The following is a 27,201-nucleotide window of genomic DNA, read 5'->3' on the forward strand; positions in this document are numbered from 1 at the left end:
TCTCATAGGCAAACTCGGTATACGTCTGATTCCACCCTTTCTTTAAATTTCTGAACTTTTGTCTATAGGCCTCAGGTACCAATTCGTAGGTCCGAAGAATGGCCTCCTTTACTTTCTCATAATTCTCAGACTCCTCCTCCATGGACAACGCCGCATATGCCCGTTGTGCCTTCCCTTTTAACACACTTTGTAACAACACCACCCACTGATCTTTGGGCCACTTCTGACTCTCTGCCACCTTTACAAAACGCAAGAAATAACTATCAACATCCGTCTCCTCAAACGGAGGTACTAACCTAAACTCCCTACTAACATTAAATCTCTCCTCTCGGTCTGACCCTTGAGCTCTTCGCTCTTGCCTTAACTTCTCCAGGTCCATTTCATGTTGCCTCTGTTTCTCCTTCTCCCTTTGGTTCTCAGCTCTTTCCCTCTCCTTTTCAGCTCTTTCCTTCTCCTTTTCAGCTGCTTCCAGCTGTTTTAACTTAATTTCATGTTCCAACCTTAATTTCTCCAACTCTAACTAAGCCGTCCCACTAGCTGGTACCCTTTCAGGGATATTTTCCAATACCTCAGCCGAAAACACATTCTTCACAATATAATACTGAGTTATGGCCCTCCGCACCTCCCGCTTTTTCATTGACAACCTCACCTCTGCGAGGTTTAGTCCTTTCGCAATATTTATCAAGTCCGATTTTGTGGCAGCCTCTAGCGCCTCCAGAGTCGGGTTTTCTATAAATTCTTCTACATCCATCTTTGCTGGTTTCCTGTCTGGTTACCCGCGCAACCAGATCCAAGTTTGGACTTAAAAGCCCGATTTACTGGCCTTCCAATTTGGTATCAAATCTCGAGACGAGGCCTCAAGTTGTTATGAACCCCGTAACTGGGTCACTTACCAGCAAAGATGGAGACGTCCGTTGAAGTCTGATGATACTGTTTTTAATAGTATTTATTAGTAAAAATACACAAAAATAATATCAATGCAAGTATACAGATAATATACGTCGTCAATACTAAATCTAAAAGTGCGGGTATAATAATAATAAGAAATAAGCTCTATCGTTGTCTAGGAGATAATGTATTGTCCGATGGAAATATAAAGTTCACTCAGTTCCTGCAGGCTGCAGCCTTTGGGGACCGCTTTGTTGCAATGGTTGAAGAGAGAGAGAGAGAGAGATTTTGAGAAAAACTTGCCGGCTTTCCTTTTATGATTTTGATCCGTCAGGAGTCTCGTTGTCGTGGCCTTTCACTTGTGGCCTCTCCTTTAGCTAAACCGTTCTTCCGTGATGAGCTCGCCACCCTGGCAAGGGAGGACGCACATGAGCCCCCACCGGCTGTCGCTATTAAACGCTGTCACGGGATCTCTAGCGTTTCTCCTGGTGCGTCTAAAGGGGTTGTTCCCCAGACCCCTCTTTTATCCTTACTCACAGGGTCTCAGATGTCAATCAGGTTGGGATGATGCAATCCCTCAACCAGACCACTCTGGTTGTCCCCTGAGGGGTTTCAATGAATAGTATAGTACTCAATACACAATTCCGTCTCCAAGAGACAATAGCCGTTATCAGTGGTTCTGTTTCGCTGAGGCCAGGACACATTCCAAACCTTGTGGATTCTGCGTGTCTCTCTCTCATTTCCTGGGTCCCAGACCCGAATTAATAGCGATCTTGCGATTCTCAAAAAGGAGGGGGCGACTTTGTGCCCTTCGGCCCCTCAGAGTTGCATCACATTCATAACACTGGTCAAAATCCTGGACCGTGGATTGTCAGCCCAAAACGTTAGCAATCCCTCCCCCACCCCACCCCCACACATTTGACCTGTTGAGTTTCTTGATCCAGATTCCACCTGTCTCTTGTGTCTGCCTGTAGAAGTGAGTTCCACCTGGTTCCAACTCCCTGGGTAAATCTATTTCTGCATTTTAAAACATCCCTATGCTCATTGGCAAGCAGAAACACCTCACCAGGTAGACATGTGAAGGGGAATTGATCAGAGGGAAAGGGATAACTTTTTATATCTGAGACTGGTGGATGTTTTCAGATGTGAGTGGATACCTGAAGTTCCATTACATAATGAGATGTATTTCAGAGAGAGATTGGCATTGAACCATGCATAGTTTTGTATGCCCAGTATAAGTCAGCCATGATGGAATAGTGTGGCAGATTTGATGGGCTGAATAACCTAATTCTGCTCCTGTGCCATATGGTTTTATAATTTTGCTTTTATTAATTTCTTGGGACCCGGGTATAGTTGAAGATTTATTGCCCATCTCCAATTGCTCTTGTGAAGGTGATTGTAGTCCTTTCCACTGATGCAGAATGAGTTCCAGGGTTAGATCCAGTGACAGTGAAGGACTGGGCATATTCACCCAAGGCAGGATGGTGTGCAGCAAGGAGGAGTACCTACAGGAGGTGATAATCCCCTGAGATCACTGTCCTTGACAGAGATCAGGCTTATGAGTGTTCTCTTAAGGTTTGTAGATGCCAGAAGAGCTGTGGGTTATCAGGATCACAGTTTCTGCAGATGCAGGAAACCTTGAGCAACGCGCACAAACTTCTGGAGGGATTCATCGGGTCTGGCAGCGTCTATGGAGAGGAAGGCAACAGACAGGAGGACTCTGCAATGGATAGTTAAAACTGCCCAACACATCACTGGCACCACTGCATCTACCACCAGGGACAGAAAGTACAGAAAGGGCTCGGGAAAAGGCCAACAATATCATGAAGGATCTCACCCACCCAACTCATGGACTGTTTGTCCCACTCCCATCAGGGAGGAGGCTACATAGCATGCACACTAGGACCACTAGACTCAAAAACAGTTCCATTCCCCGAGCCGTCAGGCTGCTCTACACCTCCACCCATTAACCCACTATACCACCACTACATAGACATCAACTATGTGGCATGACAAGGAAACTTCTGTTGTAGCCACAGTATTTTTGTGGCTGATCCTGCTGACTTTCCGGTTAACATGCCCCGCCCCAGGTTCAAGATCAGAATCATGTTTATTATCACTGAGATAAGATGAAAAATATGTTATTTCACAGCAGCTGCATAGTGCAAAGGCATAAAAATCTAAAAATTACATAAATAAATAGAAATTGTGAGATAATCTCATGGACTATTCAGAAATCTGATGGTGGAGCAGAATAAGCTGTTCCAAAATCACTGAGTGTGGGTCTTCAGTCTCTTGTAGCTCCTCCCGAGTGGTGATAACAAGAAGAAGGCATTTCCTGGATGGTGAGCTGATTAGCAGAGGTGTTCCTTTTTTAGTAGTTAAGCCTTATTTTTGTACATTTTGTCATGACATGTTTCTACTGACCCTATATTGTACCTGAATGTTGTCTTGTGTTGCTTCATGCAGGATCTGACTGCACCATTTGCAGAGAAGTTGCAGATGATTCAGAGCACTACATATTCACATCCCATTTCTAGCTGTTTAATCAGAAGGAAAGTTATTAATGAAGTAACTGACGATAGTTGGATCAAGGATTTCCTAGGACTGGGATGATTGACCTCCAACAACACCAGCCATCTTTTTTGCAAGGTCTGATGCAGAAGATCTCTAATGGCAATTCTAGACAGCAGAGCCCCAACCACTACAAAATCTTTGCAACGAGCTACAGCTTCCCATCTCCAGTAGCCCAGAAAAATACTTCTTGCACCCATTTACGTGCCCACCCCATATCCCTGACTGTGAAGATTTGAACTGTGGAGAAGTTCTTTCCAGGGTCTGATGAAGGCATAAGGAGACTAGAGCTGTGAACAGTGCTCCCAGTATGGTCTTAACAAGACATAGGGAGACTATGAATGTCCACAGAACTCCCTATGATATTTACAAGGTATAGGAAGATCAGAGCTGTGCATAGTGCTTTTGGTAGTCAGAGAAATTCTGCACAGTGCTCCCAATGGTCTGACCAAGAAATATAGAAAACTAAACTGTTAATGGTCTCACTAAGATACAGTGAGATTGGAACTGCTTGGTGATGTCTGTGCATCTAGATGTGCGTGAAGGAGACCAGAGCATTGTGCAGTTCTCCCTGTGGGGTCCAGCAAAGACATATGGAGACCAAAACTGTGCAAAGTGCTCCCCATGCAGTTTAATCAAGCCTTAGTACAGGGTTTGACATGTTTGCTGTTCATTTGTGTCTCTCCAGAAATGCTCACAGTGCCTGGTTTCAGTTCCAGCCTTGCATACTCAATCAGTTGTTTGTCAGGAGAGGAAATAGCTAATACCTTCATATGCTCACCAGAATTCTCTTGCACTTCAGAAATCAGGAGGGTGAAGGGAATGATTACCTTAGTGCTTTACATCCCTGTATACGGGAGTTGTCAGATTCTTCCTTGCAATCAAGCTAAAGCCACTGGGTTTGAGAATTCAATGAGCTTCGGGCACAGAAACTGGGAGAATTTGTCAGTGGTGAGGTCACAAGGTTGGCAAGCAGACTGTTAGCTGGGAGAGTCACATAGCATGAAAACAGGACCTTAGGCCCTCATACATGCTGATCAAAACTAGTACCATTTGCCTGTTTTACACCCATATCCCTCAACTCCCATCCATGTACCTGCAACATCCTTGTAAGTCCTTCCTGTGGTTTTTCCATTTTAATAACGTGATGACCAAAATCAGCCACAGTACTTACCTCACTAACATCTCACACAGAACATAGGACAGTACAGCACATACAGGCCCTTCAGCCCATGATGTTGGGCTGATCTTTTAACCACTTCTCAGAATTTATCTTTCCCTCCCACGTAACCCTCTATTTTTCTTTCATCTATGTGCCTATCTTAAGAGTCTTCTAAAACTCCCTAATTTATCTGCCTCTTCAACCAGACGAAGTATGTGGACAGGTATATGAACAACAAGGGTTTAGAGGGATACTAGTGAAGTGCTGGAAAATGGGATTATGCCAATTAGCATGGACATGTATGGCCCAAAGTCTTTTTCCTTGCTGTACTTTATCACTAGGATTCAATTATTCATGCTTGCATTATGCTGTGTCCATCCTCTGGGTAAAGTGCTCAAGACTGACCTGCTACTTAAACTCTCAGATCCTGTAGAGCAGTTGGATGAACTAAAGGAAGGGCTCAAACTCCGGTATTACTGATTTGCATACTAGGATGTGGGGGGGTGTCATCACTGTACCTCGTGTCTCCTCTCTACAGGGAACTGTGATTCCACAACGTGTCATTGACTCCCTAACATCAGTGGTTCCTGTTCTCATCTAGCTGGTCTGCCAGCCCAACATCCAATCTCATCCACGCCACTGGCCTTCGAATGCAGTGTTAAACTTAACTTAGGCTCTGTCCTGTCCTCTAATTCCCCACATGCCTGTCTCTAACCTGACCACCATGACCTTTAACTTCCTTTTCTGTCCTAAAAAAGTCATCAAACTGCAAGACCCTATAGAGAGGCTCATCAGGTCTCCTTTCCCCCACCCTTCCATTGCAGGTGAAAGGCCTGAGCATTGTTGAGGATCCCTACCACCCATCCCACAATCTCTTTGACCCACTACTATCAGGACGGAAGTACAGGAGCATCAGGACTGGGAAGCAGTTTCTTCCCTTGGGCTGTGACACTAATGAATACCCTGCCACCACCAAGGTCTCTTCACTAGGACAGCTAGCTCTTTACTGTTTAGGTGTGCTGTGCACTGCATACCATTCGAATTGTTTTTATTAACTTACAGTGCTATTCAAAAAAAAATCTTAAGCACATGTATAGCAAGGATGCCTTAGACTTTTGCATAGTACTATATTCTTTAACGTGGAGTTATTCTTTAACACAAGTTCATTAATTTGGTGGGAGCAAAGATTTTGGGAATGGCAAAGATGTAGCACCATGGGAGGGGTGTGGGACAGGTAGCAGAGAAAGGAGTGCCGGGGCAGGGGTGTCACGAGTGAAGACACACCTAGCCCGGAGACACCCGGCAAGGTCATTTGGTTCCAAACAATTGGTTTATTGATCATTACAGACTGTCTCTCTGATGCTTCCCACTCCCTCCCCCTCCCTTCCCCTTTACCCAATCAGGATTCCCCTCTCCCTGTCCTCTTCCCACTCTCAGTCCACAATAGAGACCCACATCAGAATCAGGTTTATCATCACTGACGTATGTTATGAAATTTGTTTTTTTTTGGCGGCAGCCAATGCGACCTCAATGCCATCTCCACAAAACTAGCTGAGTATAAACTACCACTTAAATTCAACACAACAAGAGATAGACAATAAATGCTGGCTTTGTTCCTGTCACCCACAACCAATGAACAAACAAAAATGCTTTGAGAATCTCCACTGTATTTCTGATGTGGAGTGTTGACAAGAGCGGCTATCCTCTGGCCCAAATGCTGAGGCATGCTGCCCTCTACTGAGTGGTCATGAGCATTGTTGTGCGTTATAGTCAAAAGCACAAGTGTCAGCTTGAAATTTAACTGTTAAACCAAAAAATAAAGAAGCAGAATTGGGCTGTTTGACCCATCGAGCTTGCTATTCAATTGTGGCTGATTTCTTTTCAATTCCATTTTCCCACCTTCTCCTCAGAACCCCCATACTAATCAAGAACCTAGAAATCTCTGCTTTAAGTATACCTAATGATTAGTCCTCCACAGCCCTCTGTTGCAACGAATTCTACAGATTCACCACCCTCTGGCACACTCCTCATATCTGTTCTAAAGGGATGCCCCTTTATTCTGAGGCTGTCCCTCAGATTCTAGACTCTCTCCTAATGGAAGCATCCTCTGTGTCCACTTTGTCCAGACCATTCAGTATCTGGTAGGTTTCAGTATGACATCCCCCCCCCCCCCCCCAATCTTTCTGAGCTCCCGAGTCAAGCCCAGAGATGCTATATGTTAGGATTGTTAGTGGGGCAGCACGGTGACATAGTAGTTAGCATCAGCAATCAATGATATTGGGGTACAATTCCCTCTGCTGTCTGAAGGGAATTTATACATTCTCCCCATGACTGCATCGATTTCTTCTGGGTGCTTTACAGGTTAATATGGGTTAGTAAGTTATCAGCAAGCTATGTTGGTCCTGAAAGCAAGACGATACTGGCGGGCTGCCCCCACCCAGTACATTTGTGACACAAACAACGTATTTCACTGTATGTTTAGATGTGATAAATAAATCTGAATCCATTCATCTATTCAACGGATTATTAAATGACTCATAGAGTAGTAGAACACTACATGACAGAAACAGGCCATTTGGTCCATCTAGTTTGTGCCAATCTGGTCTGCCGAGTCTCATCTACTATAGCTCTCCACATCTCTCATCCATGTACCTATCCAAACTTCTCTTGTACATTACAATCGAACTCACGTCCACCACTTTCATTGGCAGCTCCTTCCACACTCTCACCACCCTCCAGGTGAAAAAGCTCCCTTCAGATTCCCCTTAACTATTTCATCCTTCACCTATGACCTCTAGTTCTTGTCTCACCCAACTTCAGTGGAAAAAGCCTGCTTGTATTCACCCTATTTATACTCCTCGTAATTTTGTATACCCATAAGATCTCCCATCATTTCCCTGCGCTCCAGTGATTAAAGTCCTAACTATAACTCGGGTCCTCAAGTCCTGGCAACATTCTTGTAAATTTTCCCTGCACTTTCTTTGACTTATTAATATCTTTCCCATAGGTAGGTGTCCAGAACTGCACATAATATAAATTATTGTCTCGCCAACATTTTATACAACCTCAGCGTAACATCCTAACTCCGTATTAGTGAAATGAATGGATTATTATTGCAATCTGTTAATTCCTGTGGGCACTTTTGCCACGGCTAGTTGTAACTCCAGAGGTGTCTGCTGCGGTAACGGAGTTAACTGTCTCTTGGCTGCAAGGGTGCAGCCATTCCCAGATGGGCAAGTATCCCGTCACTAACCTATTTTTCTTCATTAAACCCTCAGGCTAACCATGGCCGGGCCTTCCATTGCGGCTCAGCTCTGCAGCAGGTGTGTGCAGCACCCCAGGTGGAGGCAGACACCGGGAGACTCCCATCTGTTTTCAGGACCAGTCAAACCGATCCTGTAAGTGCCCTCATCCACGTCTGCCGGCAGCTTCCCGTACATCTGGCCCTCCTATAACACCAATGCTACTCTCAAAGGAGGATGCAAAGCAGCACCCGGGAGTTTGTGCATTCTTTCCATAAACGTATGGGTTTCCTCCTACATTCCAAAGGTGTATGGGTTAGTAGGTTATTTGGTCGCATGGGTGTAATTGGGTGGGGTGGGCTTGTTGGGCCTGTTACTACGCTGATCCGTAAATAAAAATACTTGAAGCCTGGAAATCCAACACATTTTTATCTTCTGATACTATCTCAGGTGAACCAGGGAAACAAGCTGGAATACCCTCTCGGACCCAAGCAGCACATAAACATGCCCTTCGGCCCAAATGATCTACACCAGCCTAGATGTCCATCTAAGCTAGTCCATTGCTTATGTTTGGTCCTTATATACCTCTAAACCTTTTCTTTCCATATATCTGTCCAAGTACTTTTTAAATATTGTAAACGTACCTGTCTTAACCACTTTCCATGACAGCTATTTCATATATGGATGGAAAAAGTTAAATCTCTCTCCTCTCATATCCCTTATACCCTCTTCCCCCATAAAACTAATCAAGAACCTAGTGTTGGGCTTGAAATTCTGCCCTGTGTTCGTTTAGGAAGAGAGACAACTTACACCGGAATATTACAAAACGTGGCTTTATTGCAGAATTCGTAACTGGCACAGCGAATCCACGGAGTCGCTGGAGAAGGCGTTCTGTCTTCCCCTTACAATCTGCTCTTATTTATACCCCTTTTCCCCCCAGCACAACCCCGCTACATATTAGGTAATATCGGGCACTTGTGTCCATCTTATTGGCCCGCAGCCATATGCTCACGAGTTACCTGTTTCTTTTGTTTACTGAATCACGTGACACTAGTAGTTTCGGTGTAGCGGGGTCCCCAGTTTCGCTCCCCCCTCCCTCGCATTCCGGCCTCCTAACATTATGTGTGTTACGTGAGCCACTCCTGACCTGTAATGGCAGTCTCGAATTAACCCCAACACTAGAAATCTCTGCCTTAAATATACCCAATGACTAGTCCTTCACAGCCCTTAGTGGCAATGAATTCCACAGATCCACCACCCTCCGACACACTCCTATATCCATATACCTGTCTAAGTCTATTATTTTAGTCTGGTTCTCTTTCTCTCTTTTCCCCCCCCCCCCCTCACTATAATCTCCCCCAGCCCTACCTTTCTTTCTCTTTTATTTCCCATAATTCTCCATCTTCCCCCAGCCCCTTTCCCTCCAGCTTATCACTTACCAGCTCTCTACTTCATCCCTCCCCCTACTTCTTATCCCCCCTTGACCATCCCACATTACTTCACTCCTGATGAAGGGTTTCGGCCCAAAACATTGTCACTACCTCCTCCCATAGATGCTGTCTGGCCTGCTGAGTTCTGCCAGCATTTTGTGTTTTTATTTATTTCCAGCATCTGCAGATTCACTCGTGTTACCTGTCCAAGTGCCTTTTAAATATTATTGAAGCATCTGCTTCAACCTCTATTTCTTAATTCACCAATTTTGGCAAAAAGACTGTTTGATTTCACCCTATCTGTGCCTGTCAGGAACAGCCTTGAGGGTAAGATGATTTGGCAGGTGACTACATGGCTGGGGAATTGATGCAGGGGGGAGGGTTTCAGATTTCTGGATCATTGAGATCTCTTCTGAGGAAGATGTGATTTGTACAAAAAAATTGAACCTGAGGGGAACCAATATCCTCGTGGGCAGGTTTGCTAGAGTGTTGGGGAGGGTTTAAGCTAATTTGGCAGGGGGGTGGGTACTGGGGTAATGGTGCTGAGAATAGTGTTGGTATACAAGTAGATGCAATGCGTAGTAAGACTGTGAGGAAGAACAGGCAGATGTTAGGGCAAAATGTAGTCAGTGGGATGAGTTGAAGTGTAACAAGGAGCCAAAATCAAAAAAGGTGATGAACACAGGACTGAAGGCATCTCATAGGCATCCTCAAATCCCTCTTTCAGGATTCTGCACCAACTTGATTTTCCGAATCTTACCTGCATACAGAACCGAAGGTGCTATATTTGAATGCATGCAGTATACAGCATAAAGAAGATGATCTTGTAGCGCAGTTAGAGATAGGCATTATTGAGTCATGGCTGAAAGCAGATTATATTTGGGAGTTTAACATCCAAGGATAAACATTGTATCAAAAGGATGGGCAGATAGGCAGAGGGGGTGGGGTGGCTCTATTGGTCAAAAATTAAATCAAATCTTTAGAAAGGGGTGACATAGTATCAGAAGATGTAGAATCCTAGTAGGTAAAGTTAAGAAACTTATAAGGGTAAAAAGACCCTTGCAGGCCTTGGAAGTTATAATTAGGCCTTGAACAGCAGCCAGGATGTGGGGTACAAATTACAACAGGAGATAGAAAAGGGCAATGTTAGGATAGCTGTGAGCAATTTTAATATGCAGGTAGATTGGGAAAATCAGGTTGGTGCTAGATCCCAAGGGAAAGTATTTGTAGACTGCTGTTGAGGTGCCTTTTTAGAATAGCTTGTGGTTGAGCCCACTAGGGGAAAGACAGTTCTGGATTGGGTGTTGTGTAGTGAGCCAGATTTGATTATGGGGCTTAAGGTAAAGGAACCCTTAGGAGACATGATAGAATTCACCTTGCAGTTTGAGAGGAAGAAGCTAACAGCAGTTGTATCAGTAATACAGTGGAGTAAGGAGAATTACGGAGCCATGAGGGAGGAACTAGCCAAAATTGATTGGAAGGGGACATTAGCAGGGATGATGGCAAAGCAGTCAGTAGCTGGAGTTTCTGGGGCAATTCAGAAAGCACAGGATAGATATATCACAAAGATGAGTAAGTATTCTAATTTAAGAATGAGGAAACAAGGGAATTCAAAAACAACAAAAATGCAGAAGAGTGAGCATTTATAGCAAAAATCAATGGGAAGCTTTTAAAAACCAAAAAGCAACTAAAAGCCGTAAGGAGAGAAAAGATGAAATATGAAGGTAAGCTTGCCAATAATGTAAAAGAGGACACAGAAACACTTTTTTCAGATATCTGTAAAGAGTAAAAGAAAGCCAAGAGTGGATATCGTACCACTGGAAAATGATGCTGGACAGGCTGTAATGTGGGACAGAGAAATGACAGATGAACTTCATAAATATTTTGCATCAGTTTTGACTGTGGAATGCACTAGCAGTTGTCAGAAATTTGAGAGTGTGAGGGGGCAGAAGTGATCATAGTTGCTATCACTGTTGAAGGTAGACAAGTCACCTGGACCAGGTGGACTACACCCCGGGGTTCTGAAAGAGGTAGTTGAAAAATCTGAACCAGGTTTAATATCACTGGCACATGTTGTGAAATTAGTTGTTTTGCAGCAGCAGTACTTTGCAATAGGCAATAAAAAAAAGTTATGAAATTACGAGTATTTTTAAAAAATAATTATGTAGTGCAAAAAGAGGTAGTGTTCAAGGGTTTATTGTCCATTTGGAAATCTGATGGTGGAGGGGAAGAAGCTGTTCCTGAATCATGGAGTGTGTTCTACCTCCTTTATGGTAGCAATGAGAAGAGGGCATTGCCTTTTGAAGATGTCCTTGATGCTAGAGAAGCTAATGCCAAAGATGGATCTGGGTATTTTCCAATCCTGTGCATTGGTGCTTACATATCAGATGGTGATGTAACCAATCAGAATACTCTCCATGGTGCATCTACAGAAATTTGAGAGTGTCTTTGGTGACATATCAATTCTCGTCAAACTCCTAATGAAATGTAGCCACTGTCATGCCTTCTTTGTAATTGCATCAATGTGTTGGGTCCAGTGTAGGTATTCAGAAATGTTGACCCCCTCTCCCTCCCCCAGGAACTTCAAACCGCTCACCCTTTCCACTCAATGAGGACAGGTGTGTGTTCCCTTGATTTCCCTTTCCTGAAGTCCACAATCAATTCCTTGGTCTTACTGAAGTTGAGTCCAAGGTTGTTGTTGTGACACCACTCAACTAGCTGATCTGTTTTGCTGCTGTGTGCCTCCTTGTCACCATCGGAAATTCTGCCAATAATAGTTGTGTCGTCAGCAAATTTATACCTGTAGATGTCATTAGAGCTGTGCCTAGTAACACAGTCATGGGTGTACAGAGAGCAGTGGACTAGGCTTGCATCAGCATTGATCGTCAGTGAGGAGGAGATACGGAGATTGTGGAAGCATTAGTAATGATCATTCAAGAATCACTAGGTTCTGGAAGACTGTAAAATTGCAAATGCCACTCCGCTCTTTAAGAAGGGAGGGAGGCAGATTGGGACTAATAGGGACATTTTCTGGTTGACTGCGGGTGATTGGTAGTGTTCTGCAGTGGTCAGTGTTGGGACTGCTTATTTTCACTTTGTATGTCAATGATTTGGATAGAGGAATTGATGACTTTGGCCAGTTTTGCAGTCAATGTGACAATGGATTGAAGGGCAGGTAGTGTTGAGGAAGCAGGAGGTCTACCGAATGACAGACAAATTGGGGGAATGGGCAAAGAAGTGACAGATGGAATATAGTGTTGGGAAGTGTATGGTCATGCACTTTGATAGAAGGAATAAAGGCATAGTCTATTTTCTAAACAGGAAGAAAATTCGAAAATCAGAGGTACAAGAGGACTTGAGAGTCCTCGTGCAGGGTTCACTAAAGGTTAATTTGTAGGTTGAGTCCTCGTGCAGGGTTCACTAAAGGTTAATTTGTAGGGCTAGAATCTAAAAGCAAGGATGTAATACTTGTAAAAGATGTAATCTGTTATAAGGCATTGGTCAGACTACACCTGGAGTATTGTGTGCAGTTTTGGATCCCTTATTTAGGAAAAGATGTGCTGGCATTGGAGAGGGTCCAGAGATGGTTCATGAGAATGATCCCAGGAACAAAAGGGTTAATATGTGAGGAGCATTTGATGGCTCTGGGGTGTACTCACTGGGGTTTAGAGGAATGAGGGGAGATCTTATTGAAACTTACCGAATATTGAAAAGCCTAGGTAGAGTTGATGCGGAGAGAGGATGTTTGTTTTTGTGGGGAGAATCTAGGGCCAGAAGGCCCAACTTCAGAATAAAGGGAAGTCCATTTAGAACAGGAAGGAGGAGGAATTTCTTCAGCCTGGGAGGGAATGGTAAATCTGTGGAATTCAGTGCCACAGACACCCGTGGAGGCCAAGTCACTCCGTATATTTAAGCGGCGGTTGATAAGTTCTTGATTAGTCAGAACGTAAAAGGTTATAGGGAGAAGGCAGAACGGGTTTGAGAGGGATAATAAGTCAGCCAAGATGGAATGGCGGAGCAGACTTGATAAGACAAATGGCCTAATTCTGCTCCTGTCTCATGGTCTAAACATTTCTGAGGCCACGGCTTAATCATTCTCTAATTTGTGGCAAACAGTCCCAGCTTGTTATTGGGGATTAAATTTCAGGGTGAGGTAGAGTTTGAAATTGGAGGAGTTCCAAGATGTGGGAACATAGTAGGGGCTACTTTCCCTGACAGCTTGTTCCATATACCCACCACCCTCTGAATGAAGAAGTTGCTCCTCAGGCCCCTTTTAAATCTTTCCCCTCTCACCTTAACCTGTACCAATAATTTTTGATTCCTTTTCAAAAACCATTATAGCACAGTACAGGCCCTTGGAACAACTTTTTAACCAACTTCCAAGATCAACTTTTCCTCCTACATAACCTTCCATTTTTCATCCATGTGCATACCTAATACATTTGCCTCTGCTGCCACCCCTGGCAGAGTGTTCCATGCACTTACCATCTGTGGAAACAAAATAAAAACAAGCAAGCAAATTTACCTCTGACGTCCCTGCTATACATTCGTCCAACCGCCCCAAAATTATGCCCCTCGCTATCAGCCATTTCCTCAAGGGGGAAAAAAGACTATGTTCATCCTAACTGTGCCCCTCATGAACTCCTCCATAAAATTACCTCTCATTCTCCTACACTCCAATAAAATCCAAACCTGCTCAACCTCTCTCCATAACTCAGTCCTCAAGTCCCAGCAGCATCCATGTAAATCTTTCCAGCTTAATGGTTTCTTTCCAATAACCGGGTGATCAAAACTGAACAGAATGTTCCAAATGCAGTGTCACCAATGACCGTACAACAGTCTTCTCTTCTCATCGCTCTGCACAGATTGGTCAATAGTGGCTATGGCTCAGTTTTGACCCTAGCCGTAGCTGACGGTCAGTGTCTTCACCACCTCTGTACCTTGTCCAAAGAATGGCCTGCTCATTATCTTGTTCCCTTCATGAAGATTGCATTGAAGGCCTCTTTTCCTCTTCAGCCTTGTTGTCTACAGACACTGGGTACTTTGGATATGACCAGTGATTGGAGTATACCCCATTTCCCTCCACTGTAAACTGCCCTGGCAATCATGGCTGTGTTCTGCCTCACCCACCTGCCGCCAAGTTTCAGAGGCCGTGGTTACAAAGGCGTGCACAACTGACCGATGTTTGATGTCTGTCTCATATAGGGGCAGCATGCGGAGCAACACGTAGGTCTGCATTACACCCTCTCGCCGGGGGACCTGAAGACCATTTTCCCTCATGGCTTCCCTCTCCGCTTCCAGAAACAGGTAAGTGTTTCCACAAGCTGCATGTGTCCTCGCTCACTCGTCACCACCCACCTCAAAGGTCCCAGTTCATAACTCACTGAAAGAGGGCGCATAATTAGACAGGGTGGTAAAGAAGTCATATGGCATGCTTGTCTTTATTGGTCAGGTCATTTGGTGTAAGAGTCAGAAAGTCACATTGCGTCTCGATTAGTCCACACTCAGAATGTTGCATTCAGTTCTGGTCGCCCTATTACAGGAGGATGTGGAAGAGATTCACCAGGATGCTGCCTAGATTAGAGGGTATTAGCTGTAAGGGAAGATTGGACAAGCTTAGGCTGCTTTCTCCAGAGGGTCAGAGGTCGAAGGGGCGACCTGACAGACTGAATAGGAGTGAAAAATGACCATCTAGAGCTTAGCAGTGGGCAAAGGTTTCGTATTTCACTGTGCATCACCTTGCACTTTCTCAGTCCACTGATCACCTCAGGCTCCAGTCTGTTAACTCCCCATCTCCTCCTTATATTGACCCTTGTCATCTCTCCAGTCTCAGTCCTGACGTAGAGTCCCAACCTAAACATTGAAAATTTCTTCCCCATAGATACTGCTCAATCTACTGAGTTCCTCCAGCAGATAGTTTGTTGCTCCAGATTCCAGTACCCTCAGTGTCTTGTGTCTCCGCCTGCCAATTCAGTTCAGTGGACCTTCTCTGAACTGTTTCCAGCACGTTAACATCTTTCCTCAAGTAGGAAGACTGACACTGTATGCACACAAAACAGTGGAGGAGCTCAACAAGTCAGCTATCATCTGTGGAAAGAAATCAACGGTTGTTCTTTTGGGCCAAGACCCTTCTTCAGGACTGGAAAGGAAGGGGGCAGAGGCCAGAATAAGGTGAGGGGGGGGGAAATGGGGAAAAGCGCTAGCGGGCAGATGATGGATGAAACTCCAACATGATGGCATGAACAGTTATTTCTCTAACTAACAGTAATTACTCTTCTTCCCCTGCCCCCCATTTTTAACATTCCCCATTCTGGACCCCCTCTCACCCCTTCTCTTCACCAGCCTATCACCTCCCTCTTAACCTTTCTCCCATGATCCACTCTTCCCTCCTATTAGATTCCTTCTTCAACCCTTTACTTCCACCTATCACTTTCCAGCTTCTTCATCTCTCCTCCTCACCAGCCATAGCCTCAGAATACAAGCACGTCCCTTTTAGAACAGAGATGAGGAGAAATTTCTTTAGCCAGGGGGTGGTAAACCTGCAGAATTCATTGCCACAGATAGCTGTGGAGGCCAAGTCACTGGGTACATTTACAGCAGAGGTTGATAGGTTCTTTATTAGTCAGGACATCAAAGGTTGTAGGGAAAAAACAGGAGAGTGGAGTTAAAAGAGAAAAAAAATCAGCCATGATCAAAAGGTGGAGCAGACTTGTTGGGCTGAATGGCCTAATTCTGGTCCTAAATACTGTAGCCTAACAATCCTAACTACTACTGTATTTGCATACTAACCTTCTGTGTTTCATGCAGCAGGTCTGCCAAATCCCAGTGCCTGAGAGCTCTGCATTCTCTCACTGTGTTTCACAAATTCTTGCCAAATCTCATCCCGTATTTTGACCTGTTTCAGATCCGGACATTCGGGGAGGCATGCATCATGGTTCGGAGGCCAGGCCTGGAGCTTGTTGGTTATCTGAAGGCTGCCAACTATTCACACCCAGTTGTTCGTTATGTCATCTGTATCCTTGCTGCTGATATTATCCAGTGGGGAGCCTGCTGGTATCGGGTGCTGGGAGATGCACCCTGCCAGGGTCAGGTGGAGGTGGTTGTGAGTGGACTCACCCTGCTGGGGTTACGTGATGGAGTTCTGGGATGGGTGCACCCTGCTCAAGCATTGTCACATCTTCCACGTGTTGTTGCATTGACGCTTGAGCCTGTGGTTAAACCTGCAGTGACTCTGGCACCTTGATGCCTTCTGTGAGGGAAGAAGGCTGAATGGGCTCCTGTGGTGGCCGGCCCCCAGCTGAGTAAGCACAGCAGGCACCCAGCAGAGGGCAAAGGCTTCATTTTAAAACTTGAGGGAAACAGCCAGAATTGTAGGGAGAGGTTGAACACACTCGGACTTTATTCCATAGAGCATAAGAGACTGAGCGGTGATCTTATAGAGGTATTTAAAACCATGATGATAATAAATTTATTAACAAACTACATATCTGTCACCATATACTACCCTGAAATTCATTATCTTTTAGGCATTCACAGTAGATACACAGAAACACTAGAATCAATGAAAAACTACACACAAACAATGACAAAATACGACAAGTTGTGCAAATACAAGAAGAAGAAAACAAAATAATAAATAATACTGAGGCAACACACACAAAATGCTGGTGGAACGCAGCAGGCCAGGCAGCATCTATAGGGAGAAGCACTGTCGCCGAGACCCTTCGTCAGGACTAACTGAAAGGAAAGATACTAAGAGATTTGAAAGTAGTGGGGGGGGGGGGAGAGGGGGGGGAAATGCGAAATGATAGGAGAAGACCGGAGGGGGTGGGATGAAGCTAAGAGCAGGAAAGGTGATTGGCGAAAGTGATATAGAGCTGGGGAAGGGAAAGGATCATGAGACGGGAGGCCTCGGGAGAAAGAAAGGGGGAGGGGGAGCACCAGAGGAAGGTGGAGAACAGGCAGAGTGATGGGCAGAGAGAGAGAAAAAACAAACAACTAAATATTGTCAGGGATGGGGTAAGAAGGAGAGGAGGGGCATTAACGGAAGTTAGAAAAGTCAGTGTTCATGCCATCAGGTTGGAGGCTACCCAGCCGGTATATAAGGTGTTGTTCCTCCAACCTGAGTGTGGATTCATCTTGACAGTAGAGGAGGCCATGGATAGACATATCAGAATGGGAATGGGACGTGGAATTAAAATGTGTGGCCACTGGGAGATCCTGCTTTCTCTGGCGGACCAAGCGTAGGTGTTCCACGAAACGGTCTCCCAGTCTGCGTCGGGTCTCACCAATATATAAAAAGCCACACCGGGAGCACCGGACGCAGTATATCACACCAGCCGACTCACAGGTGAAGTGTCGCCTCACCTGGAAGGACTGTCTGGGGCCCTGAATGGTGGTGAAGGAGGAAGTGTAAGGGCAGGTGTAGCACTTATTCCGCTTACAAGGATAAGTGCCAGGAGGAAGATCGGTGGGAAGGGATGGGGGGGACAAGTGGACAAGGGAGTCGCATAGGGAGCGATTCCTGCGGAAAGCAGGAAGAGGGGGGGAGGAAAAGATGTGCTTGGTAGTGGGATCCCGTTGGAGGTGGCAGAAGTTACGGAGAATTATACGTTGGACCTGGAGGCTGGTGGGGTGGTAGGTGAGGACAAGGGGAACCCTATCCCGAGTGGGGTGGCGGGCAGATGTGCGGGAAATGGGAAAGATGCGTTTGAGAGCAGAGTGGATGGTAGAAGAAAGGGAAGCCCCTTTGTTTAAAAAAGGAAGAAATCTCCTTCGTCCTGGAATGAAAAGCCTCATCCTGAGAGCAGATGCGGCGGAGACGGAGGAATTGTGAGAAGGGGATGGCATTTTTGCAAGAGACAGGGCGGGAAGAGGAATAGTCCAGGTAGCTGTGGGAGTCTGTAGGCTTATGGTAGATATCAGTACATAAGCCATCTCCAAAGATGGAGACAGAAAGATCAAGGAGGGAGGGAGGGAGGTGTCGGAAATAATACTGAGGACATGAGTTGTGGAGTCTTTGAAAGAGAGTCCATAGGTTGTGGAATTAGTTCAGTGTTGGGGTGTGTAGAGTTATCCACACTGGTTCATGAGCCTGATGGTTATAGGGTAATAACTTCCTGAACCTGGCAGTGTGAGATCTAAGGCTCCTGTACCTCCTTTCCAATAGCAGCAGTGAGAAGAGAGCTTGGCCTGTATGGGGAATGCAGGATTGGGGAATCAAGAGGGCATAGGTTTAATTTGGAGGGGGGGAGATTTAATAGGATTTTTTTTGCACCAAAAGTGATATCCATGTGAAATAAGCTGCTAGAGGAAGTTATTGAGGCAAGGATAATAGCAGTTTTTTTTTAAAGGCAACACACAAAATTCTGTTGGAACTCAGCAGGTTACACAACATTTTTGGAGAAGAATAAGCAGTTAGACAAGTACATGCATTGGAAAGGTTTAGAAGGTTATGGGCCAAACAGGGGCAAGTGGGACTCGCTGTATGGAGCACCTTGATCAGCATGGACTAGTGGGGCTGAAAGGCCTTTTCCATGCTGTGTGTATTGCTCTATGACTCCTCAATTATTCCTTTTCCTACCAAAATCCATTCCACAGCTAACTCATAACATCACCCCTACTCATTCCTTAACACCCTGCTGCCCTAGATGGTGAAAAGGGGGGTGGTAAAACGCTCACCCTGTGCAATGCAGTCCAGTACTGTGCTAAACGGGACTGGTTAATCCTCCATATACCAGATGGTAAGCATGTGTGTTTTTATTTCTCGTCTTGTCTCAACTCGTTGGGCAGGAGCTGAGCAGGACTCTCTCAAAGCTGGAGTCTATGGAATCTGGAATCCAAAGCAACATCTGCTGAAGCAGCTCCACAGGTTGAGTCACATCCATGGAGATGGGAAAGGAAAAGCTGTCAATGATTTGGGTCAGGATTAGGGTCAAGCAGCATTTGTGGGGGTGGAACAAAGGGACTGTTGATGATTCGGGTCTATGGGTCAAGCCCATTTCAGGTTAGTGAGTGTAAGAAAGTGTAGGGGGATGTCCGAGATAAGTTTTTACACAGAGTTGTGGACACATGGAATGCATTGCCTTGGGTGGTGATAGAGGCAGATACATTAGGGGTGTCATAGAAATTCTTAGATAGGCACATGGCTAAAAGAAAAGTAGAGGGCTACATGGGAGGGAGAGTCAGATTGATCTTGGAGTAGGTTGAAGGATTGAAACAACATTGTGAGCCAAAGGTTCTGTACTGTACCATTCTATGCACTTCAAGTTTATTTGTCACGTGTGCATCAAATCATACAATGAAAGCATTCTTTGTGTTACTTGCTTTCTCTGCTGTGATAGACATTGGGATGTAATTGGTTGTAGTGTTTCATTGTGTATCCAGGGGATACTATGTAAAGGAGCAGGGGGTTCTTCCCACCATTACTGGCAACACTTTTTGCATTTATTTCCTTGGCTGTAAGATGCTTTTGTATGGGTGTGTTACACACCGTTGACCTTGTTTTCCTGCTACAGCCTATTTGTGGGTCAAACACTGCAAGGAGCTGATGCCTTCAACCTACAACGAAGCTCGCTTTGACCAACCCCTCGAAGCCTCCACCTGGCTCAAGAATTTCCGCATCACCAATGAGCGATTTCTGGCTCAGGTCAGCAGGTCCAAGGGGCGTGGCAGGGAAGGGAAGTGGCCAGCAATACTTGTGCCAGGCTCAAGAGCAACTTCTATCCCGCTGTTATAAGACTATTGAACTCTGACCTCACAATCTATCTCATTGTGGCCCTTGCACATTATTGTTTGCCTGCACTGCACTTCCTCTGTAGATGTTACACTTTATTCTATATTCTGTTATAGTTTACCTTGTTCTGGATACATCAATGCACTGTGTAATGACTTCATCTGCATGAACAATATGCAAGACGAGCTTTTCACTCTACCTTGGTACAGATGACAATAGTAAGCCATAAGATACTGTGTAAGGGTAGATGCTCATCGAATCTGCTCCACCATTTAATCATGGAGCTGATTTATTTTTCCCTCTCAACTCCATTCTCTTAACTCCTCCCTTAACCTTGATGTACTTACTAATTAATACCTGTCAACCTCTACTTTAAATGTACCCAATGATTTGGCCTCTACAGCTATCTGTGGCAGTGAATTCCACAGATTCACCACCCTCTGGCTAAATAAATTTCTCCTAATCTCTGTTAGAAAGGGACATCCTATTCTGAAGTTTTGCCCTCTGAAGATTCTCCCACTATTGGAAACATCCTATACACATCCACTCTATCTGGGCCTTTCAATAAGTTTCATTGAGATCCCATACCCCCTCACCCCGCCATTCCTTTAAACTCCAGAACTGCAGCAAGTCCAGACCCAAATCTTTCAGAAGCTCATCATATGTTAGCCCTTTTATTACCGGGATTATTCACATAAACCTGTGGACCATCTCCAGTGCTAGCATACCCTTTCTTAGATATGGGGCCCAAAACTGCAAACGATACTCCAAATGCAGTATGACCAGTATCTTATAAAGCCTAGGAAAAGCTTTATGAAAAATGGGAGCTGATAATTGTTTACCCTTGCAGTTTGAGGACAAGCTCCCAAGCAATTTTCTGGATGCAAGTTTTTTGTGAATGTGCAACATGACCACACTAACAAAGCCTTTTTTGTTGCAAATAGCTAAAAACCCAGCAGAGGTACACTTGGAGCAAGCGGGAGGCCACCGAGGAAGGGCGACCCTTGGGAGAAGTGGTGGACCAGGTGAGGCTTTACTCTCCCCATTACCACATCTGCCAAATGAGTCTATCTTGGGTAACAACGTATCGTCCAGTCTTTGGGCTTCCCTCTAAGCTAAGTTAGGAGAAGCTAAGTTTGGGGCCAATATCAGAAGTAGGGAGGTGGTGGCGCAAAAGTGTAACAGTCAGCATAATACTTTCCAGCACCAGTAATCAGTGACCGGGATTCAATTCCTACCTTTGTCTGCAAGGAGTTTGTACCTTTTTCCCATGCTGGTGTCCTCTCACATTCCAAAGACGTACAGGTTAAGGTTTGTAAGTTTTGGGCATGCTATGTGGATCCTGAAGAGTGGCGACAATCGCAGGCTGCATCCTCAGACTGTATTGGACATTGATGTAAACGATGCACTTCACTGTACGTTTCTATGTCAGCATGAAGGCCTGTATAGCTGTGGCAACCATCAATGGAGGGTGAACTGTAAAGGAGATGTCCCTCCCTTGGAGAGGAGAAAGGTGTGTGGGAGGGAGGTGGAGTGGGAACCAGTCCAAGTCTGAAATGAGCTTGGCTCATGTTTCTCTCTACCCACCCTCAGGGTATCGCACGAGTGAAGAATGCCAGTGATGTGGTGGGTGTCCTGTTCAAAGAGCTGAAGTCGCAGTGTTTACCGGACTCCTATCGGATGCTGGTGGCAGTGGATGGGGTCAATGCTCTGTGGGGACCTACTACTATGAAGAAGGAGAACAAAAGTCAGGTATTTCTGCTTTGACCACTCATCACACACTCTTTGAGGCAATCAGGAGCACATCTTCAGTGGTGTGACTTCAGTGGTCGTCCTGGTATGAGACCACTGTCACCAGGTAAACAATCTTTGAAGAGTATTGATAATGGCTGGAGACACTCATCTGCCCAGAAGATGGCAATGACAAATGACTTCTGTAGAAAATTTTGCCAAGAATAGTCATGGTTATGGAAAAACAATGACTGTCCACATCATATGACACACAACGTAACGAACGAGCTCATTGGATATGGTCAGATGTTGAGGTTAGTTGCTCCAGTGACGGTTACCTGGCCCTGGTGCAAGTGTAAAATTCCAAATCCCTTCCTACTGGCTGTTACTGTACAAAATTCCAATGAACCAAATCCCTTTCCACTGTCATTGTACAAACTCCCAATGGACCAAATCCCTTTCCACTGTCATTGTACAAACTCCCAATGGACCAAATCCCTTTCCACTGTCATTGTACAAACTCCCAATGAACCAAATCCCTTTCCACTGTCATTGTACAAACTCCCAATGGACCAAATCCCTTTCCACTGTCATTGTACAAACTCCCAATGAACCAAATCCCTTTCCACTGTCATTGTACAAACTCCTAATGGACCAAATCCCTTTCCACTGTCATTGTACAAACTCCCAATGAACCAAATCCCTTTCCACTGACTGCCATTATACTAAATCCCAATGGAGGAAATCCCTTTCCACTGTCATTGTACAAACTCCCAATGGACCAAGCCCCTTCTCACTGACTGCCACTGTACAAAATCCCACTGCAGCAAAGTCCTTCCCGCAGAATCCATGTGGATCAAACTTTCACCCAATCCCCATACTCCTTTGCAGTACCACCTGCTATTTAACGTGGCAAACAATGAGTTCAGCCAAGCCCATTGAGAATTATCTTAGTGTAAACTTTGTTTCCACAAATGCTACCTGACCTGCTGGATAGCCCCAGTGTTTTTTTTTTCTCTCAGTTTCCCACTGGATTATCCACCAAGAAAGGCGCCGGTCTATTTGGGAAGTTAAACTGAAATGTCTCCAGGGTTTTATTGATAGATAGTGTGTACAAAATATGCTGCCTTTTAGTCAAAGGTTCACAAAAATGATTCTGAGACTGAACGGCTTGTTGTATGAGGAGTATTTGATGGGTCTGGACCCTTACTGGGATTCAGAAGAATTAAGGTGGATCTCATGGAATCTTACTGAATATTGAAAGGCCTCGATGGAGTGGATGTTGAAAGTATTTTTCCTGTGGTGGGGGAGCCTGACCAGAGGACACAGCCTCAGAATATTGGGATATCCATTTAGACCAGAGATAAGGAGGAATTTGTTTAGCTGGAGAGTGGTATATCTGGCCCCATTGCCACAGGTGGGAGTGACGGCCAGTTCATTGGGTATAGTTAAGGCAGAGGTTGATAGATTCTTGACTAGTCAGTGCATGAAGGGATATGGGGAGAAGGCAAGTGATTAGGGCTGAGAGGGAATTGGATCAGCCATGATGAAATGGCAGAGCCAAATGGCCTGTTTCTGCTCCTGTATCTTATAGTGTAATGTTCTTAATACAAGATTAAGCACTTTAATGTCACAGAATGTCAGGAACCCAGAGCTTGATCAAAAGCATATATTAATGGAGGAAAGAGGAGGGAGGTTGAGAGGTTTTTTTTAAATCTGTTAATATTATTTTACGTGCTGTATGTGATATATGCACTGTGCTTTGTACCGTGGTCCTGGGGGACATTTTTTTTAGCTGTATACAGGTGTATGGTTGGATGGCAATAAATTTGAACTTGAGAGAGGAAGGCAAAGTTCAGAACCCAGGTAACTGAAGGCAAATACAATGTCACAATCTACTAACCTGCTCCAGCATTTGATGGCATTTAAGAGTCCCGATAAAGAGGCTCAACCCAAAATGTTGACTATTCATCACCCTCTGTAGATGAGTTACATAGAATGGTAAAGGCCCTTCAGCTCATGATGATGTGCCGGTCTTTTAACCTACTCCAAGATCCCTTCCCTCCCACATCGACCTCCATTTTTCTTTCATCCACGTGCATATCTCTTAAATGTCCCTTAACGTCACAGCTGATCTTGTTCAGTCCCACCTTCTGTCACTAACCCTGTATCCCTAAGTTCCTTCTCACCACTATCCTAAATAACTGTCCCCTTGTATTGGGACTGCAACCCCTCAGCTAGGTGAATCATCAGACTTTGTCCACACTATTGAGTCACTCCTGACCCATCCCTGGCAGATGGTTGTCACTTTGAGGGGATTTCTGATATACCCTGAACTGCCAATAAAGGAACAAGTATCGTTGGAAAGGGGGTTGAGCTCAGGGCATTGATCAACACCTCCAATTTTGACATTGTAGCCATTAGTGAGACTTGGTTGCAGGAGGGGCAGGACTGGCAGCTCAGTAATCCAGGGTTCCATTGTTTTAGATGTGGCAGAGTGGGAGGGATTAAAGGAGGAGGGGTGGCATTACTAGTCAGGGAGAATGTCATGGCAGTGCTCCATCAGGACAGACTGGAAAACTTGACTAGCGAGGTGTTATGGGTGGAACTGGGAAATAGAAAGGTTTAACCACATTAATGGGATTATATTATAGACCACCCAACAGTTCTAGGGATTTAGAGGAACAGATATGTAAAGAGACCACAGACTGTTGCAAGAAACATAAGGTTGCTATAGTAGGAGATTTTAACTTTCTACATATTAAATGGGAATCCCATACTGTAAAAGGACTAGATGGGATAATGTTTGTCAAATGTGTTCAGGAAAGTGTCCTTCATCAGTACATAGAAGTCCCAACAAGAAAGAGAAGATAGAGTATGATACTGCTGTTAGGGAATGATCAAGACGTACAAATGTTTGTACGTCTTGATTTGACCACAGCATCTGCAGTGTACTTTGTGTTTACTATTAGGGAATGAGTCAGGGCAGGTGACAAGTTGGTGTAAGGGAACACTTTGCACCCAGTGGCTGCAATGCCATTAATTCCAAAGTAGATATGCAAAAAGATAGGTCTGGTCCACAGGTTGAGACTCTAAGTTGGAGAAAGGACAATTTTGATGGTATCAGAAATGATTTGGCGTGTGGATTGGAACAGGCTGTTTTCTGGCAAAGGGACACTTAGAAAGTGGGAGGTCTTCAAAACTGAAATTTTGAGAATACAAAGCTTGTCTGTGCCTGCCAGATAGCAAGTGTAGGGAATACTGTTTTTCAAGAGATATTGAGGCCCTGGTTCAGAGCAAACAGGAGATGCTTAGCAGGTATAGGCAAGAAGGAACATATGAGGTGCAGAAAGAAATCAGGAGGTTCCTCTAGCAGGCAAGGTGAAGGAGTATCCTAAGGGATTCTGCAGATATATTAAGAGCAAAAGGATTGTAAGGGATAAAATTGTTCCACTGGAAGACCAGAATGATAATCCATGTGTGGAGCAAAACAGATGGGGGAGATGTTAAGAGTATTCTTTGTAGCTGCATTTACTCAAGAGACAGATACAGAGTTATAGAAGTGAGACAAAGTGGCATCAACTTCATAGACCCTGTACAAGTTAAAGAGGAGGAGGTGTTTGCTACCCTGAGCCAAATCAGGGTGGATAAGTCCTCTGGGCCTGACAACATGTTCTCTCGGACCCTACGGAAGACAGGTGCAGAAATTTCCAGGGCCCTAGCAGAGATATTTAAAAATACTTTAGCGACAGAAGTGTCAGAGGATTGGAGGATGGCCAATGTTGTTCCGCTGTTTAAAAAAGGCTCTAAAAATAAACCAGTGGATGCTGTCTACATGGATTTTAGTAAGGCATTTGACAAAGTCCCGCATGAGAGGCTGGTCAAAAAGGTTCAGTCGCTTGGCATCAGGATGTGGCAGTAATTGGATTAGACATTGGCTTTGAGGGAGAAGCCAGAGAGTGGTAGCAGAGGGCTACTTCTCTGAATGGAGGCCTGTGACTGATGGTATGACGCAGGGATCAGTCCTGGATCCTTTGCTGTTTGTAATCCATATCAGTGAGCTGGATGATGTGGTTAATTGGATCAGCAGATTTGCAGGTGACACCAAGATTTGTAGTGTAGTGGTAAGTGAGGAAGGCTATTGTGGCTTGCAGAGGGATCTGTATCAACTGGAACAATAGGCTGAAAAATGGCAGATTTAATGCTGACAAGTGCAACGTGTTGCACTTCGGTAGGACCAAACAGGGTAGGTCTTACACAGTGAACGGTAGAGCACTGAAGAGTGTGGTAGAGCATAGGGCTCTGGGAATACAGGTCCATGATTCATTGACAGTGGTGTCACAGGTAGATAGGGTCGTAAAGAAAGCTTTTAACATATTGGCAGTCATTAATCAATGTTTTAAATAAAGGAGTTGGGATGTTATGTTGAAGTTGCATAACACATTAGTGATGCCTAATTGGGAGAATTGTGTGCAGTTTTGGTCAGCTACCTACAGGAAAGATGCAAGCAAGATTGAAAGAGTACAGTTAAAATTTACAAGAATGTTGCTGGGTCTGTCTGGTGGACCTGAATTATAAGGAAGGATTGAATAGGTTAAGACTGTATTCTTTAGAACATAGAAAATTGAGAGGAGATTTGATAGAAGTATAGAAAATGATGAAGGGTATGGATTGGATAAATGCAAGCAGGCTTTTTCCAGTGAGACTACAACCAGAGGTGATGGTTATGGGTGAAAGGTGAAAAGTTTAAAGGGAACATGAGGGTTGTGACAACGTGGAATGAACTGCCAGTACAAGTGGTGCATGCGAACTCAATTTCAACATTAAAAGAAATCAGTAATCAGTCCATCTCTGTCCAAGTATTTATAATAGCTGGTACTTTATTATAATAAAAACTGTAAATTACAATAACTTATATATAAGTATATATAAAAATATAAATTGTGTAGAAAAAGACTGAGGTGGCATTCATGGGTTCACTGTCCATTCAGGAATCTGTTGACAGAGGGGAGGAAGCTGTTCCTGAAACGTTGTGTGGGTCTTCAGTCTCCTGTACCACCACCTTGATGGTAGCAATGAGAAGAGGGCATGTCCTGGGTGATGGAATACAGCATAGGAATGTGTATGAGCATGCACTTTGGTAGAAGGAATAAAAGTACAGACTGTTTTCTAAACCAAGATACTATAGCGGTTCATGCAACACTATTACAGCTCAGGGTATGGAAGTTCAGAGTTCAATCCTGGCGCCCTCTGTAAGAAGCCTGTATGTCCTTCCCGTTGAATATGTGGGTTGTCCGTGATCTAGTTTCCTCCCACAGTCTAAAGACGTATCAGGTAAGTTAATTGATCATTGTAAATTGTCCTGTGATTAGGCTAAGATTAAATCAGGGTTGTCTGGGGTGACAATGCTCAAAGGGCCTGAAGGGCCTACTCCACTAA

The 27,201-nt window shown here is 44.6% G+C and overlaps 1 protein-coding gene across 2 annotated transcripts in view; it reads left to right on the forward strand.

The window, feature by feature from the left end:
* The window catches only part of dap3 (death associated protein 3), a 44,261-nt gene that overhangs the window by 8,776 nt on the left and 8,284 nt on the right, over positions 1-27,201 (forward strand). For both annotated transcript variants that reach the window (XM_073061221.1, XM_073061222.1), the window contains 7 exons: positions 7,903-8,022; positions 14,502-14,603; positions 16,201-16,309; positions 18,947-19,039; positions 19,814-19,944; positions 20,976-21,056; positions 21,625-21,783. In XM_073061221.1, the coding sequence (XP_072917322.1) occupies positions 7,903-8,022; positions 14,502-14,603; positions 16,201-16,309; positions 18,947-19,039; positions 19,814-19,944; positions 20,976-21,056; positions 21,625-21,783 (795 nt within the window). The remainder of the gene's footprint in view (positions 1-7,902; positions 8,023-14,501; positions 14,604-16,200; positions 16,310-18,946; positions 19,040-19,813; positions 19,945-20,975; positions 21,057-21,624; positions 21,784-27,201) is intronic.

The sequence above is a fragment of the Hemitrygon akajei genome, chromosome 11 (genome assembly GCF_048418815.1).
Source record: "Hemitrygon akajei chromosome 11, sHemAka1.3, whole genome shotgun sequence".
Classification (NCBI taxonomy): Eukaryota; Metazoa; Chordata; class Chondrichthyes; order Myliobatiformes; family Dasyatidae; genus Hemitrygon; species Hemitrygon akajei.